Consider the following 18,665-nt stretch of genomic DNA (forward strand, 5'->3'; position numbering starts at 1 on the left):
ATCCAGTTAATGACATTTAGAGTTGCTGCACTGACATTTTTACAGTGTATTGGATCATTAGCACCTCTTCATGTGCTGTGTAACTAAGTGTTAGCTAGCTCTCTATCCACGCTAATTGTAGCTGTCTTTAAAGAAAGTAGTGTTAGTCATACTTCTTAACTTGTGCGATTACACAATAGACTTATGGCTAAAATCAATACTGTTTGCTATTATCTATGAAATATTGTTGTGGCTCATGCTATCCGCATTTTCATTTGGATGCCATTTTGCTAGGTTAGGAAGCTAACTCCTAGCTGTAACTTGACTATACTCAATGAATCAAGTGACTCCTGATTTGTGACATTATCTGAAAAAGGTCAGCTAAATTACGAGATCAGCCTTGGAAGTTTGGAGGAAATGGCAAATCACAGACTAGATTTTTGAATAATGTTAGCTTGCTTAAGGTTAGCTCAGGATTGACCCTAAAAGCTAAACGTTTCACTCCATAAATCAGTTTTCCTGTTGTTGTTGACACTAGTTTTCCGTCATAGCTCAAATGGGCTTGATTACATAGGTGACTGATTTTTTTCTGGCTAATATTAGCTAACGTTAACATACCTGTTAACATGAACAAAATACCACCTGTACCACATGTAGCACCTAGGGGGCTAAGCTTGTGGATTGGGTGCAGATGAGTGTGAGGGTTGATTTGTGGCAGAAGGACAACAGCAAGAGTAAAAGGAAAGGTTTGAGGATGTCAGCTCGGACAAAAAGACAGGAAGTCGAGCTGAAGATGCTAAGGACACGATGAAAAGATTACAAAATGAGGACATCAGAGGAACAGCTCATGCTGAGTGGTTTGGAGGCAAAGTTAGAGAGGCAAGGCTGAGATGGTTTTTAAATTAAAGTGCAAAATTTTTATATACAACAGTAATAAAAATAAAAAGGAGATTGTGCACGAGAGCACTGCAGACTGCATTAATGCATAAACATGTACTCCATAAATCTCCATAAACAGCTGCGAGAAGGTGTAATACAGAAATATGTGTGTGTCTGTAACCATGCATAACATTAATGACGCAACCACAAATATAAACACAGCTTGACCGTACTGAATTATTTATAGCTTCTATATATTCCATACATGTGATTCTGCTGCAGGCACAAGGACAGATTATTTTACAGGCTGGTGGGACAGGGTTGTGCTGCGGGCTGCAAAGTCCACAGCAGTAAATTATGTACGTCACAAAGCTGAAATGCAACACAATTATGTACATAGATGAGAAATATTTCTATGTTACTCAGTTTAAACATTTAAAAACATAACTTTAAAAGTACAAATAAATTGATATTCAGTGAATTTTTGCTTATTACGTGTTCTTGTTTCAGTGAAGTCTTACATATCATGACCATCTCTAACATTATCCCGTTATAACATCCAGATTCTTCCTGTGTTATCAGCATATGAACATAAAAAAATAACGTTTATATTCTGTAGTGTGTGTAAAATTCAGCAGTTCCATTTAAAGCTGTTTTTTAAATTTTTTTTATTTAAACTGTTTCACAAGATGTTAAAGTTACAGAAACAGTCATAAAACCAGCCAGCAGCTCGCCTGTTTTTCTTTTGTTTCCCAGCAATGCAGTTTTGACTGTGACTTACCCCATTAATTACCTCCCCGGTCTTTGTGTGTCTTCATTTCAGTGAAACGATTGTTTGTTTCTACATTAACCAAACACTATGTGTGTGTGCGTGTGTGTACGTACATGTAGGTGGTGATACAATCCACACGAAGGACGTACATCCCTGACAAGCTGTGTGCTCTGCTGGATGATGCCAAGGAGCTTGCTGCTCAGACCACCCTGTGGAACCTGGGTACTCCTCAGCACGCACACACACACACACACACACACACACACACACACACACACACACACACACACACGCACTGTAAACAGTTTCCATGTGAATAAATGAGTAGCTTGTGCCACACCCACACACTGCCCAGCCTCCCTGGTGTATGCCAGGGTGCTGGAGAGCAGAGTGTGTTGAGTTGAACCTCAGACCAGGACTTGGACACGGATTAGGACCGTGTCGTAACTGAGGGATGTTCTGAGAGTATTGGGTCTGTTATTTGGGGCTCTTCAGCCCCACTCTTGGTTTGCATTTCTTCCAGTAAGTCAGACTCATTTGGAGAGTGCGGTGGACGTCACCAGGGTTCGTCTTTGGTAACAGTTCACAACTTTAATTGGACAGTAACAAATTGTAGGAGAATATTTCAAAGAAATTGTTAATAACGATGTTTCTGATGATATAGATAAAAGAACTGAACGGTGTTTTAATCGATGCTTGCAGCTTGGCATGCAGCAAATAGAAGTTAAGAAGTATCGTAGGTAGTGTTTTCTCTGGAAACTAAATAAAAGTGTAAAAAAGCCTGTTAGCTAGGATGAAGTTAGGTCAATCTTTTTAACCAGCTGCTGAAAGTCCCACCATGTAACAACATCAGTGGTTTCCGTCCCTACTCTTCCTATCATGTGGAGCGCAGTTAGCCAGTCGTTTGTTTACATTTAGGTCGCACATGACCAGCTGCTAGCATCTTCTCCTTCGTAGCCTGGATGTACTCAACAGTGAAACTGCTTGTTTTCTTGCATAATTTGGAAACTGTTCTTTGTTGGAAGTAACTCGCCTTTTAGCTACAAAATCGACATCAGCTGACGTGCATCGCTTGCAGATCTCTGACATGATATCATCTCGATATTATCTCGTTTAGAATGTAACTGCATAGCAGACGATATAACACAGCCCCAATGTAGAGATTTTCTAGGTGCAGCGAAACAAGCAGACACTCTGCTTTGGTTTTGTCGGGGTTACATCTCCTCTTGGTCTTCAACGACCTCCAGCATTGGAGCGGCGTGTAAATGACAGAAAACAAGGAAAGAAAGTTGAGGTTTCCGGTAAAACTTTCCAAGGTCCACACACAGGAGGACACCGTCACGCCTTTCTGTGATGAGTTTGGATCTGTGTGGGTTTTGTCCAGGTACTTTGGCTTCCTCCCACATGGCTTCCACCGGAGACATGTAGTTAGTGGGGTTAAGTTAACTTGTGATCAACTTAAGTGGTAGCTGGGATAGACTTCAGCCACCCCCCTGCCAACTTCCTCTAACCTCTTTAGAAAATAAGAAAAGTAAAGACAGGAAAGGTCTAAAATACTTAGCCTGGGTCAGTGGACAGGCTGCTGTAAAGTCAGAACATGTGTAGTTTAAAAAAAGAGCAACAGTTTCAGATTTGCACTTCTGTCTTTAAAAAGAAAACAAAGTCTTCACTCAAGCAGACAAGTCACCAACTATCAAATTAAAGGCAGATTGTGTGTCTTCCAACAGCATCTCAGACGGGAGGATTCATGAGTCACACTGATGTAAAGGATCTCAAAAGGAGGTTCTCTCACTTTAATGGCTGTTTTAATGAGGTTATAATAATAAGAGTTCTCTCCATCATCAGTATTCATACAGCAGGACTCCTTTCAGCAGCAGTCTGCTTTTTGCAGTCTCTCATTTGTTTCCATTCATGTTGTTGTCCAGGGTTCCTGCAGGGAATTAAAGTCTGACATTAAAATAAAGGAAAACACATTTCCTGTAAATGTGCTTTAGGAAAACGCATTTGAAGATGGAGTGTTTAAAAATAAAAAAAGATGCTTCATTGTTGTCGCCTTTTTCATCCTGCACCCTTCATTTTAGGGTGTAGTAACGTGGATCAGCACAGCAGGGGGTGTAACACTCACACTGAGCAAAAAGAGAAAGTCAAGTGTGCTCCAACCTTTTTAGCTTACAACAATAATGGATGTAGTCTTTATTGATAAATAAATATTAAATTGATGAGAAATTCCAACATTGTTCCTGCACTGTTTAAACAACTCTCAGTCACTTTAAGGCTTTTCTAACGTGTTAAATAAAAAAGAAAACCCCAAAATGCATTCTAGCATCTCGATCCATATTTCACTGCGTATGTTCTGTAATTATGCTTATTAAAAACAAGTCCTTAAAGATTTCATTGTCTTTATCAAAGTGGAAGCTAACAAATCGCACCATTAAAACATTAAAAATGAAAAACGGACATGGGCCTAAATAAAAAAGACAAAACAAAAACCACCAAATTCAGCTTTTAAAATGAAGTAATAGCAGTTTTTGAGTCATGTTCTTATTTAATTGGTGTTTTTTCAGTTGTGTTTATATCCAGAGTATTTAAACTGTTAGTACTAATGTACCTACAGTGAAACAAGCATTTTGAGCATAGCCACTGATTGGCTCACGGTTCAGAACCCTGCAGGGGCCACTCTGGCGGGCAGTGATTTTTAGGTCACCTAAAAGCTGAAGGAAGGCAAGAAGAAGCGTGGTTGTTTCCCCTGAGAGGAAAAAGCTGTTTGGCAGTCGTGCTGCGTCGCTGCAGCTGTCGGAGGCTGAACTCTCTCCACCTGCATCTCCCTGGGAGCCAATCGCAGCGCTGCCTGTCTGAGCCAGCGTCTCCTGAACCCTGAACACTGCAGCTTTGAGAGGATCTGTTCAAAGTGAGATATTTCAAATCAACACCACCTGCAGGCTGCGGGGAATAAAACTTATCAGCTCTGTTAGTGAAGAACTTTTTCTAGGTGTTTTTAACAGCTAAAAAAACCAAGTCTACAAGTATTTTATAGATATATTTGAACAGAAGTGAAGAAAAATCATGTGAATGGCGAAACTTGAAGGGCCCGTGAAAACCGTTTGTAGTTTTGCATGATTTTCAGTTCAAAATACGCCTTCTTTGTGTAATACTGGGCCTCTTCTCACTTTAATGCCACCTCGGTTGACATTAAACCTGGAAACCTGTTAGGGGGACACCACCCCTCTGTATTTTATTCAGCCAGAGGCACCCATCCATCCTTGGTGATTAGCTAGATAACAGAAGCAGTGGTCTAAGCAAGTTAAACCCAGACCTCCCTCTCACTAGCTACCTTTTCTCAGCAACTGACTTGGGAACCTGATGCATTCTTAACCCAGCTGAGAGACATGATTCCTTTGTCTTGGGTCTCCTCCTGGGAGGACATGCCTGGAACGTCTCATCAAATGCCCAAAATAACCTCAGCTGGCTCCTTTTTGTAAGCTAAAGAGTAGCAGCTCTACTCTGAGCTCGAACCTGCCTCAAAGTCTGAGCCTTGCCACCCTTTGAATGAAGCTCGTGTCTGCTGCTTGTCTCTACCTTCACGTTGTTTTTAGTCTCCACCAGAGCTCGTGGGCTTAGGTGAGGGTAGGAATGTGGATCGACCGGTAAATCGACACCTCTCCCTTCATACTCAGCTCAGGCACAGACTAGATACCTCAAACTCCTGAGGCACCACAGGACATCCAGAGGAACGCAGCCTACTCCCATGGCCAAGCTCCCACACACCCTGAAATACCTTTGAGAGGACAAGGAGCTCACCTGATGACCACGAACAGGACAAAAACCACAGTCTTCCTCCTGAATTCAAGGCCGGAAACACCCATGACCTCATTTTCTTTTCATACCGCTGCTCTCAGGTGAAGTGATTACTAGTTGAGGATAGTACGAAAATATAATAGAGCTCGAGTTTCTCTCTGAATGTGTCTCTTGTGGTTGGAGCTTAAAAGCAGCTTTAACTCGAAGACGTCTGGACATGAGTGTGATGATGAGGAGAAGAAGAAGTGATTTTTAAAGCACCAAGAGGCTGAAATACGATTCAGGTGTTTTTCTTAATTGACTTCAGGAAGCAGGTTTGTGTCCCGGTGGTTTGACGCTCGGACCAGCACAGAACCCTGACATAATTAAGTGTTTTCTTTTTGCCTTTTGAAAACAAGATGTTGTTTTTAAAAAGCGTAGAGCAAAGCTGGGAGCGCCCCGGCGACTGGACGCTTTTAATCAGCCTTATTTGCACCGAATCCATTTTTTAACAGTTTCGCTGCTCCACGGGGAGCCTGAGATCTCTGCACATCCTCAGTCTCTTCCCCTTTCTCTCTGGCTTCCTTCATCTCTCTTCAGGCACTCCAGGTCACAGTATATAAATATATACACTGCTTAGACGCTTAAATCTTGCATACATTGGTGCTACTTGAAGATGAGAAGAAAAACCAAAGTCAGACCATTACTGTCTCACTGCTAAACTGGTCGTGCTGTCGTGATGTTGGAGGCAGGATGCCATGGCTCACATCTGTCACATGCGCCCAGTATAAACCTGCTCTCCTCTGTGAAGATAACGGGGCACCAATAGTCCTGGTGATCTCTGGGTAGAGTCAGATAAACAGTGAGGTCCCACTAAGAGCAGGAGTGGCAGACATCAGGCTGAAAGAAAAGGGAATTTCACTGATCTGGTCCATCTTATGTCAACGTGGGCTGGATGTGGCACATGATGTTTAAATGAGGATATTGGACCCTCATGGAGCCAGATTAAATCGGAGACATGCGTGAGTAGCCCACTGTTGTAGAGTTCTGGCCCTGTTCCATCCAGTAACAGACACAGTAACACAAAGTAATGAAAAATCAGTCAAGAGGGATAAAGACAGAGCAGTGATCTGTGGCCATCACATCCTAAACCATTCTCTCGTTTGCAGTGCATTCTTACTTTTATTTACACCAAAGCAGGTTTAATATTCATTCACAAAAGTGTCTGCTTCCTGACTGAACAAACTGAAGTTTAACTGCTTGTGTTTTTCTGTTTGTCTTATTATTATATATAATAATGGATGCAGCAATAAAAACACAACTATCCATGTTACATCGATATCTCAAAGTCTCAGTATGTACACACAAAATGTAGTTTAATTTCATTGTAATAACCTTTCTTTTGTTATGTGTGACAAGGTAAAAAAAAAACTGCTGCTGTAACATTCATTGACTCTGTGCTATGCATGTGAGACCAAACTAAACTCCCCAACATCAACAAATACAACTGACTATTCTAAAACACCATAAAGCAGCGAGAATATGAAAGTTCGTTGTGTAAAAAAAGAGTGGTTTTCAAACTTTTTTTGCCCTAAGCCTGTCTGTATTCATACCTGAAGAAAATAGCAGCTCTTTGTCTGGGCTCTAAAGTTAATTTGAATTCCTTTTTTCCCTGCCAACAATTATTAAAACAAGATAATTGAGAAAAAATAATATTCTGCTTTTGCCTTTCAGCACATACCTTTTCTTTACCTTTGCCCCTTCATAAAAGTCCACATTGATTCCCCTCTGGGCTTCGGCGTGTTTAATTCATTTCTCTTTCATTTACTTCTGCAGTTAAAATAACATTGAAGTTCAAAAATATAAACTTAATTGAAAAAAAGATTTTTTTCCTTTTCCTGTTCTTTTTTAAAGTTTGAACAAACAGTGTATTTATTATCTCTCTGCTCTTGCTCTTGACGAAGGCGGTCGCACTTTTCTCCTCTCCTCCTCTCCCGTAGCTTCCCTGCTTAGCCTCTTATGTCCTTGTCTAGTCTTGTGTTTTTTGTATTACTTTTCCCTGGAACACTCTCTCACAGTCTGTTCTCTAAAACCTAAAAGAGGAATTATGGATTGGATCAACTGGTCCCTAAATGCAATTGACACCCCTTTCTCAACGAGAAGTCTGGGCTCGGGTGAGCCTGACTGCTGAAGATATCTACCTATTTGGAACCATGGTAACAGGGTTCTGGCTGATCGGAGCTGGCTTGGCCCTGACTTATCGAAGAATTAAGAAAGCAGAATCGGCTGTTCAAACCCTCACAAGGCTGCCCGCTGGGATTGAAACGATGGGAGAGGCGTGAGTTTCTCAAAATGGGCTCATTGAGTGCAGCACGAATAAGATCTTGGAGAGGCTACGGCTGCTGTGAATAAATGGATTGGATTTATATAGCGCTTTTCAAGGCACCCAAAGCGCTTTACAATACCACTATTCATTCACTCTCACATTCATACTCAGAATACTCAGAATAAGATCTCTGACTGCAGACTGGATACATCTCGGAAGGGCTAGCCCGGAATAACATCTCTGTGCGTAAATTGGATCACACCTCGGGGAGGCACACTGCTGTGAGTTCTCAGAATCGGCTCCTTGAGCACAAGAAATGACAACATCACAGAATGCAAGTATGGCGAAGCTCACGGCTCTCCAACGGGAGATTGAGAGACCAGTGTTGGACTGTAGAACTGCTTTGAAATTCATATGAGCTGTTCGCACTAAAGTAAAAACCACCATCACTTCATGCGGAGAACCCCTTTTCCGCCAGCTGCGGTGTCAAGGCTGGAGCTGAACAACACCCTGATAACGACTGTGTTTAGTCTGTCCCCCCCATTCCATGCAAGGCCACCTGGGTTGGCTGGAAGACTGTTTACTTAGCCTGGCAGGGCGAAAGACACTGTCTCAGCTGAACTCTGGACACGCACACACATACATATACACTGATATGCACACACTCATTCCCCCTCCCTTTCCAAACGCCTTCGACGCTTATTTCCTTCCGATGCTGACAGCGGATCAAGGAGACCAGCGCACGCAGGCCCGGATGTACTGTCTACACTGGCTGTCTCTCACCCTTTACCCACCCCTGTTGCTTGTCATGTGTTTCTTTGGTGTATTAAGTTTTTTCATGTGCTTTGTGCAGAGGTGTTTTTTTCTGTTCTCAAACTGATCTCCATGTTGGAGCTCAGTCTGGGGGGAGTTATTTTTTTCTCCTTATCTTTCCTCATGTGGTGCATTTTCCATTGTTATACCTCTCTGACCTGTCTTCCCCATGTGATGTTTTGTGTAATGTATGTATGGTCGGAGGGTAAGATGGCGCCGCCATTGCGTGCAATAGGTCGGCAGCCTTATGAAATTTCCCTTGTGGGACTAATAAAGGTATATCAAATCAAAATCAAATCAAACTATGATGAGTCACGTCAAATATTTGTAATCTCACTGTTGACCAAAATAATGCCGACTATCATTCATACCAGACTTGAGCAGCAGGTGGAGGCACTCCTGAGCGTCACACCTACAATTCTCTTGCTTTGCAATGAACATTACCGGCATGCAGCTTTCTTCCATTGTATGACGCTGTCTCACACTAAACTGTTCAGTTCAGTTCAATTTTATACAGTAAGACAAAGAAAATGGAAAAAAAACAAAAACAACAATCATATAACCCCCTATAAGCAAGCACCATGGCGACAGTGTGAAGGAAAAACTCCATCAAGAGACAGATATTAATAACAGATATGATTCAATGCAGAGAGGTCTATTAACACATAGTGAGTGAGAAAGGTGACTGGAAAGGAAAAACTCAATGCATCATGGGAATCCCCGGCAGCCTACGTCTATTGCAGCATAACTAAGGGAAGATTCAGGGTCACCTGGTCCAGCCCTAACTATATGCTTTAGCAAAAAGGAAAGTTTTAAGCCTAATCTTAAAAGTAGAGATAGTGTCTGTCTCCTGAATCCAAACTGGAAGCTGGTTCCACAGAAGAGGGGCCTGAAAACTGAAGGCTCTCCCTCCCATTCTACTTTTAAATACTCCAGGAACAACAAGTAGGCCTGCAGAGCGAGAGCGAAGTGCTCTAACAGGGTGATATGGTACTACAAGGTCATTAAGATAAGATGGGGCCTGATTATTTAAGACCTTGTATGTGAGGAGCAGGATTTTGAATTCAATTCTGGATTTAACAGGAAGCCAATGAAGGGAAGCCAAAGCAGGAGAAATATGCTCTCTCTTTCTAGTCCCTGTCAGGACTCTTGTTGCAGCATTTTGGATCAGCTGAAGGCTCTACAGGGAGTTTTTGGGAGGACTTACCTGTCACCAGCTGCCAGTGCTTAACTAACCTTAATTGATTGTGTAATGTGATCTCAGTGTTTCCTGCCGGCCTGTGATATGTGCTGGCTTCAGACTGGAAATGGCTCAGCTCATACCCTTTAATGACAGCTAATCATTTGATGAGAGTGGGCGAGGAGAGCAGATAATCTCCTTGCATTGCTTTCAATGCACTCACTTAGAACAAGACTAGAGTGCATGAAGGCCTGCAACAGGTAGGATGGGCTTCAAACCCACCCACCCCCCTGTGGGGCTGTACGGAAGGACCTAATAACCGTAGGTTATAAGATGCACGTAGATGCATCTTTGCACCTTTCACTTTTTTATCTTTTTGCCTCATTGGGTGCAAAGCAGGTACCAGGCAAATGCAGTGACCAACCTTTGAGAACTACAGATACAGTAATAAAAACTAGAGTGAAACAACATACAAGTATGGAAGTATGTATCTTGTGATGACTTTAAGACCTTTATCGTTAATTATGTGTCTTATTGCTGGAGCATATATATCTTCAATTGGTGGCTTTTATTCAACCTGAGTGTTTTGAGAAGTGCTTTACAAATAATGTTTTCCCCCCGTCTTGTCTTTGCTCCTCCAGACTTGTCTTTTCTGAGCGGAGCATCTTGCGACTCTCCCAGCAGCAACTCTCCTCCTCTCGCCATTTCCCCACCTGCTGCCACTGTCACCACTCCAGGTGTCCTGACCTGCGCCAGCCGGGCCTTCGCCTCCTGCCTCCCTCCACCTCCTCCACCACCTCAGTCCCCATACCCCCTCTCCACCCTGTCTTCTCTCTCATCGCTCAGCCCTGCCGCCTCTCACACTCAGAGACTCTACATCAGCCCGCAGTCGCCGTTCTACTGATGGTGAGACTCTGCAGTGAGGAGGGATTTAAACTGTGTTTAATCAAATGTTCTTCAAAGTCTGCCTCGTCGAGGAGATACATACTGTCTCTGAAGACTTTTTGTGTCCTACTAATATAAGAAAGGTTTCCAAGGAGACAGAGTAAAGGCGATTTGATTTTATGCCCTAATTCAGTATAACTAGTTTTATGTGACATTATTTGGGGTTTATTTATTTATTTTTGCGCTTCAGAGCATGTTATCTTATGTTTTTTGTCTTTTTTCTTTATGCCCTCCAGTCATTTTCTGCCAGAGGCGCTGCCTCGCCTGAAGGTCAGAAGTTAGAGGAAGATCTACTGAAGGAAAAGTGCGAGGAAGAAAAGGCAGGCTGTGTTTCTTACAATTACGCTGCACACGGTGTAATTGTATTGTTAATGTGCTTTTTTAAATTAGAGCCTCTGTTATGTTAACTTTTGTCCTCCTGTTATGTGGCGAAGGAGGGGGCAGAGTCACTGTTTTATCATCCTCTTCTTCTTCTAGAGGAATTTTTGTAGCTGCTGACTTCCTTCACAATCCGACTCTAAATATGAAGCTCCAAAACAAAAGACCATTTTTGTCTTTTCTTATTTTGTGTGAGCTGCTTTGCATCCAGGCTGATTTTAAGCACGAGGAAGAAGGAGGCTCTGCAACAACTTTTGTTGTTGGGCTTTTAGTCTCATTTAAACTGCATTCAGCACAAACAGAGGCACAGTTAGTTTCTCATGGTTTTGTTTCACATTCTAGTTGTTTAGTGTTCATAAAGAAAAGTTCATTTATCAGTAATTTCAAAAAAACAACAATGGGGCGGGGGGTCCTTTTAAAGCGTTGATCTATCCAAAAGCAGCCGCCTGAGTAAATATCCCCTAATATTTATTATATTGGCTTTACAATTGGAGCTTGCATTTAATTATTATTTTTTTTAAATTTACAACTAAAAAAGCAGAAGAAATCATAAAATCAGCATTTTTATTTATATTCACAAAACAATTAGTAGTTGCATGCCTTAGTGATAATATTGATGATACTTCTTTATTTTTGGAGACTTTCATTGTCATAACATTTTAGACCTTTAATTAATGGGGGTCCTTAGTTAATGGCGAAAAAGTAGAATGTTTAATAAAAATCAATAACTCAGTATTTCTTTTTTAGTATTTTATGTTTTAGAGTTTCTCTTTATGGGACCCAAAATTCACTTGTTATTGGTAATTACTTCATTTTTAGGCAAGTTTTCAATTAAAACTAGTAGTAGTAGTAGTAGTTACTGCCAAAATAATCAGCAGATTGATCAGTTTAAAAGTACAATTATTAATGGTAGGACTACAGATAAATGCTGTTTATTTTGTTTTGTTCTTTCTTTTGGAGACACTTTGAAATTCCAAATAAAATTTTCTAGAAATTTTATAAATGTTTAAAGGTGATCCGTTTTACAGAAAGTTGTTACAAAATTACAGATTTTGCATAAATATTTGGGAGATGAGGGCGTGCTGTATGTTTTTTCTTCTTGCAGTTTTACACTTTTAAAGCAAGCAGAATTTATAAATACTTTTCTGCTGTGCAATGGGGGAGTTTGAAGTTGAGAGGAGAGAGTTGTACACGGTTCCTTAATAAATGAATTCAAACGCACTGAAAGTTGTGCTTGAAGGTTTGAAATCGATCGTTTTTAAGATCAAAGTAACAGCGGAGTGTTTTAAGTTCATGTTTTTTCTCTCTTTCTTGATTAGTTTGACTGATGCATGTTGCTTGGACTTTAAATGTTTTATATGTATTTACAGGGACTGTGTTTGCATAGTTTTACTTCATGTTCATTCCCTTGTTTCATACAAAGTTCCTGCAACATATTGCTCTGCTCGACTTTGTTGATTTTTAGGAGAAAAGGTTTAATTTGTGTTTAAAACCAGACAGAAGATTTTGTTTGTGACAGAGAATCTGAATATTTTTAATGCATGTCAGAATATTCGTCCCAGTTTTTGTTTTAGTGAAATCCAAACCAGACAGCAGACTGAAATCTCTTCAGTCGTGAATAAGAAAAGCAGAAACAATAGTGATAGTAAGTCCAATCAAAAATCACGATAGTGTGTAAAAGAATAAATCTTAGTTGCTCCCAATGTGACCGTATTTATTAAAAACAGATATGAAGTATTTCACAGCACTCAAAAACAAAAAGTAATGAAGGGTTTGCTTATAAACTTGCCACACAGTTAAATTTCAAGAACATGAAGATAAAGAGTTTTGTGTATTCATGTGAATCTCTGTGTTGTAGTTTAGTCTCAGGAATCTTGTTTCCAAAAATTAAACAGTGGGAGTATTTTGGAATAAAACCCTGCCACAGTTGATTCACGTACACCTCTACTGTTTTTTGTCCCAAGAAATGGTTGAATAGTATAAAATACAGTACTATACAAAAGTCTCGAGTCCCCATTCATTTCTTTTCATTTTGATCCCAAGAAGCCAGACTTTCTTGAATTTGAAAGTGGTTTTGAGCAGTGGTTTGGGTTTTGTAGGACTTTCTGTAGGCTTGACTCATTTCAGTCCAGTCTGTGTACCTGAATTGTTTTGTTTGTTTGCTTGGCCACTTAACACTGATCTATGTGTCATTCAAACATTAAAAGCCACACCTAACTCGAGGGATTACCCAGTGTTGTGTCTACACATAACAGAAGGCTAAATCAAAAAACTAATTTTAAATTACACACATTTTCTACTAGCAGCTTATCACAAAAACACATCGTTTGTTCCAATTTCTGTAGTTGAATCTTGAGAAATTCCAAAGATAACCCAGTTTGGCAGACATAAAATTTAATTTTTGCACCAACAAGGCGATTCCCAAAGAGCTATTAGCCAAAAACCTGGCATATCTCAGCATGATGTGCAGTGTATCCTTAAAAAAATGTTTGGGTGCTCATATTTGGCACCCTGAGGCTTAAAAGGATGTAAAAGATCTTTGCTGAGCTGGTATGACTCAGCATCTGAGTGTTCTGTGTTTTTTCAAGGAATAGTCGCACTAGTCTGACAAACTAATGTATACCGACTTCCATCAAGATGGTTGTTTTTACCCCTTGAAAGCCCATGAGGAGTAACCCACGAACCTCTTTTTCTGAAGTGAGCAGTTTCTGTCATATTTTGAGCTTCTTATAGAACAAAATGACTTGAGTTTGCGTCAGACGTTAGTGACGCTGGTGTGACCGTGCTGTTCAAACCTCCTTTTCTGTCTGGTAGCCATTGCCTGAGCTGTTAACTAAAACATCAGCAGACCACAGGAAAAAGTTTTGAAATTGGATTTTGGCAAATCCCACACATCTTTTGCTTCCTGAAAGGGATATTTACCTGCATATTCATGGTACTGGTCAATGATATCTGAAGCACAAATGTCAGAAATAAGACTCTTACAGATGTTTTTTTATGTTTTTGGCATGCCTACTTGGTTTTAGATCATGTAGAAGAAATGCCAGTGCTGCTTGAACCGTGACAAAAAACAGATGAACAGTAGTTTCTGTCTTTTCAGTTTCACTGCCTTTGGATCCTTGTTTTCCTCTAAAGGCTTGCTGATTTGCTCTTCTGCAGCTCCTATTTCTCTTCAGCACTTTTCTGAACCCTGAACCTTCATCGCTCGAGAAACTTTGTACTTGATTCAGTCTTTGTAGCATGGAAACTTAAAAGGGGAACCCATTAAAAGCACTATATTTCCTTTTTTTCACTTATGTGAAAGGTTTTTATTTCCAATTCAGTATTGATTCTCACCTGTAATCCAGCCATATGGTTGATTTAATAGTTGTGTTGGAGCTTTCCGAGTTCTCAGGCCCCCCTATGCAATGTCAGAACTTCAACTTTTTAGGAAATGAGGACAAAAGGTCATAGAAATGCTTAAAGAAGCAGGAAGAATATGATTCTATAATCAGCTGTTCAGTGCAACCTGTATTGAAATCTTTTTTCTTTGTTACCTTGTTTGAATGGTTTTGCTGTTCAAAATGTTCCTTCGTTGTTATTTTTAGTGATACAGAGTCACAGTGTATTCAGTGAGTTTGTGCTTTACAGGGTAAAAACACAATACAGTCATAAATACATCCTAAAAACCCTTGTCTAATGAAAAGCTTTTTGAAATAAAACTGTCTTTAGCTGCTTTTTGAAGGTCTCCACCGAGTCCAGACACCGTAGAAAGAGAAGAAGAGCATTTCACAGTCTGGGTGCAACAGCTTGGAAAGATCGGCCCCCTCAAGTTCTGAAACGAGTGTGGGGGACCGCTAAAAGGTTTTGGTTTGATGACCTCAGGTTACGAGAAGAGGTATGTGTACGAATCAAATCGGCAATATAAGGGGGGCCTGTCCCTGTAATGCTCTAAAAGTTCAAACTAACTAAACTAACATTTTAAAATGGAACCTAAATCTGATTGGTAGCCAGTGCAGCGACTTTAAAACAGGGGTCATATGGGCTCCCTTGTTCAAGCGGGTCAGTAGCCTCGCTGCAGAGTTTTGAACAACCTGCAGACAAGCTAGCCCTTTCTTGTTTAGACAAGTAAACAGGCTGTTACAGTAGTTGAGTCTTGTAGAGACAAAACCGTGTATTATCATCTGGAGTTCCTTTGTTGACACGATGGATTTAAGTTTTTCTTACTATCTGATTTAAATGTCCCTCCAAAGAAAAAGCTTCATCAAAAATAACACCCAGGTTTCTAAGGTTATGTTTTTGTGAGGAACCTAAATCGCCCAGTCACCGTTTAATATCGGGTATTGCACTGCCTGGTGCAATAATCAAAGTTTCTGTTTTGGCCGGGTTTAGCTGTAAGCAATTATTGTTCAACCATTTAATATAGCTGAATATCGTCAGCAAAAAAGATGATAAGATACTTCAGGTAACTGCTGTATTAGCTGGCTTAAAGGAAGAATGTATATTAAAAACAGAATAGGTCCCAGCACTGAGCCCTGAGGAACTCCACACAGCAACTCTGTAAATTCTGACATGATCTGGTTTGCAGACACACTAAAACTCCTTTCAGATATATAAGATGAAAACTAGTCTAGAACAGAGCCAGACATCCCAACCAGGTCTCTCCGTCTGTTTATCAGGATGGTATGATTGACTGTAACAAAGGCTGAGGTAAGGTCTAACAAGACTATGACTGTGCATTCTCTGGAGTCTGCTGACATCATAATATCATTAGTGACTTTCAGTAGTGATGTCTCAGTGGAATGCAGTGGAATTTACGGAACCCAGATTAAAAACGGTCATAGATGTTGTGTTTCTCCAAGTATGCCGTAAGGTGGACAGCAACTGCCTTCTCAAATAGTTTTGACATAAATGGGAGTTTGGAGATCTAAAGGTCTAAAATGTTCAAGTAGTGTTGGATCCAGGTTGGGTTTTCTGAGCCTTGGTTCCACAATGGCATGTTTAAAAAAAGCTGGGGAACACCTCAGGCTGAAGAGAAACATTAAAAAGGTTCACAACTAGAGCTAAAATTGAGTTAAAAAAAAGACACAATTATGATCACTCAAATGTACATCCTCAACAAACACATTGCCAATGTTGAGGCCCAAGGAAAAGACAAGGTCCAAGGTATGGCCTTTTAAATGGATTGGACCAGAGACGTGTTGGACAAAGTTAAAAGAATCAGATATAGATAAAAGTTCAGCTGCAGAGTTAGATGAGGTATCATCAATATGAATGTTAAAAAAACTTTCTCCAGCTTGATAATAGAAGATAAGAAGTCCATAAAATCCTTTAAGAACTCAGTAGCAGGGCCAGCCTGCGGGACGCAGTTTGTTTAGGTTAATGAACTCGCCATCCCTCTGCTATGTTTCAGTGAAAAACAGAAAATCCAGGTTTTTTTTCCTGTGAAGAGCTCATTCAGAGAGAAGGATTTGTTTGCGCTGGAGCCAGCGTTCAAGAGTGCAATCTGACTAAAAGCTGGCATCGCCGGTTTCACACCAGCTTGTCGGAGTGGAACTGACAGCAAACACCATGTCTGAACGCGTGGTCTCCAGCAGCGCCATGGAACCGGTGGGACCAACCACCGGTTGTGCGATGCAGGCTGCGAGGACACAGCGGTAGAGAGGTAATCGACAAAATCCAGAGCATCAGACGAGCAGGATCCAGGCTGTAGTGGCTGTGAGTACGTGTTTCCAACCAAATCTGGAAGCGTAACTGGCAGCAGAAATCGAGGACGCCTCCAGACGAGTCGGGAAATCTCCGATCTGTAGGCTCGTCTAATATGTACCTGGATGCCGGCTCTACAGCCTCTTTTCCTTGATTTCTTCTTGGAATTGCCAAGGGCACGTTTCGTAGGTAGCAAGAAGTAATCCGGTGAGGTGGAAGAGCACACAAATGGTGGGGGGAAAGATCTCCTATAACTGTCCCAATCATCATAAAGACGTTCCATAGATTCTTCGATGTGGAGCAAGGAAGAACGGTCATAAATCACAGCAGCATAGCTCCATATATTAAACGTCAGGACTGATACAATAGCATAAAATACAATACAACGCAGGCAGGTGGAAGTCAAGCCGAGCAAAGGCGCCATCTTTCTGTCACAGTCAGCTGTTTTCCCACACTAACAATTTTCTGTATTGTATTGAACTGAATTGAAACAAAGCTACTTCAAATTGTCCACGTGTACAGATATCATCCCAACCTAGTTTTTAAAGGATTTTTTGTTGAACATATTGTTTCAGTTATTTCTTTGCTTTCAGCATGCTATCATTTAATTCAAACTTAAAAAGTCTAATCTGAATTTCTAAGGTTCTGAACAAAATTATTTCAACTAATTTGTGAACAGTAATGCTGTTTTTATACTTTTCAATATTAAAAATACCAAAAAGCATCTCTGCACTCTGGAGGCTTTCATATGTAGTTGTCTCTGTTTGCCCTTCACTCACTTCTGTCTATATAACAAAAGCAACCAAAAGCACGATGCTGCCTTCACCATGCTTCACTGTATTTAACACTATTTAAAGCCCATAGATCAGTTTTTCCTCAACGCATCAAAGGATCTTTTTCTTTCTTGCACAGTCAGAACGAGTCCATATAAAACCAGCCAAATCGGAAATAAGTTCCATGGCACTCCCTCATGGAGGCTGGCAGTGACAGACTGGTCAGAAACATGCACATGAGTAGCTTTGGCTGTGCTCCTCTGGTTCCTCCTCACAAAAAGGAGCAGATTCTGGCCCAACTGCTGGGTTGATGCCCTTTTAAGGCTCTGCCCACCCTGTCTCCTGGTACAGCAAACGCTGCAACAGCAGGTATAGTTGGACCACCCTACCTGTGCATAGGCTGCATGCACTGTCTCATGTTACCAGGACACTGAGAAAAAGGACCTATGCCTGTTGCTCTTTTTTAAAAAGAAAAACAAAGGGAAAAAAGAACAACAGTGCACCCGTTGTTGCTTTCATTTGAAATACGTTCACAAGAGTTTATGCTTCCTATGTGTATAGACCACTATCCCTGAATTTTAGCTGGCTTTATGTATCGTCTTCACCTGCTGATGTGTAAGGTGGACTTTTTTGTTAAAAAACATCTGTAGATAATCATGCATGGCAGCCTTATGTACAAACCTTGTAGGTGTTAGGAGTACTAACACAAAATATGTCCAAGAAAACTGCTGTACGTGATGAACAGGATGACTAAATGTTTTGGTGTCTCTCAGGAGATTTGTCTCAGAGCATGAAGCAGCAGTTTTTGACTCTGCTTCACTCAGGCGCCTCCTCTCTCCCTGTTGTTATTCAACCTGCCCGAGTTTCATTAAGCAAACCTGCTGATTCAGGTGTCTTTGTGTTTGTTTCACATCCTCAGGTAGAAACTTTTATTGTGACTGGGTCAGAATATTTCTGTCTTTTTCCTTCAGTTTCTCCTCTTGTATTCTTTGTGCATCAGAAGTTAAACAAAGGGGATTATGAAGGCAGAGAGTGGAAGGGGAAAAAAGAGGAGGGGGAAGGAAAGTGTAATTTGTATCTGGCTATAGTGAGTGAGTAAGGAAGAAATTAATCAGTTAATGTTTAATGAAGAAAAACTGCACACTCCTCCTCCTCCTCCTA

General features: G+C 40.8%; 1 protein-coding gene across 3 annotated transcripts in view; it reads left to right on the top strand.

Annotated features, from left to right (window-relative positions):
* The window catches only part of rbm46 (RNA binding motif protein 46), a 31,190-nt gene extending 19,980 nt beyond the window's left edge, over positions 1-11,210 (top strand). For 2 of the 3 annotated variants that reach the window (XM_086272956.1, XM_086272947.1), the window contains exons 9-11: positions 1,750-1,852; positions 10,365-10,629; positions 10,905-11,210. In XM_086272956.1, the coding sequence (XP_086129082.1) occupies positions 1,750-1,852; positions 10,365-10,627 (366 nt within the window). In that variant the 3' untranslated portion in view covers positions 10,628-10,629; positions 10,905-11,210. Of the gene's footprint in view, positions 1-1,749; positions 1,853-3,357; positions 3,624-10,364; positions 10,630-10,904 lie in introns of those variants that run through there. The other variant, XM_086272964.1, reaches the window with a different exon arrangement.
* The last annotated feature ends 7,455 nt before the right edge of the window (positions 11,211-18,665 follow it).

This window comes from Aulonocara sp. 'chitande type north' Nkhata Bay, linkage group LG3 (assembly GCF_057382095.1).
Source record: "Aulonocara sp. 'chitande type north' Nkhata Bay isolate Kocher_YH1m ecotype deep benthic linkage group LG3, A_spYH_male_GT1.1, whole genome shotgun sequence".
In the NCBI taxonomy this organism is placed as follows: Eukaryota; Metazoa; Chordata; class Actinopteri; order Cichliformes; family Cichlidae; genus Aulonocara; species Aulonocara sp. 'chitande type north' Nkhata Bay.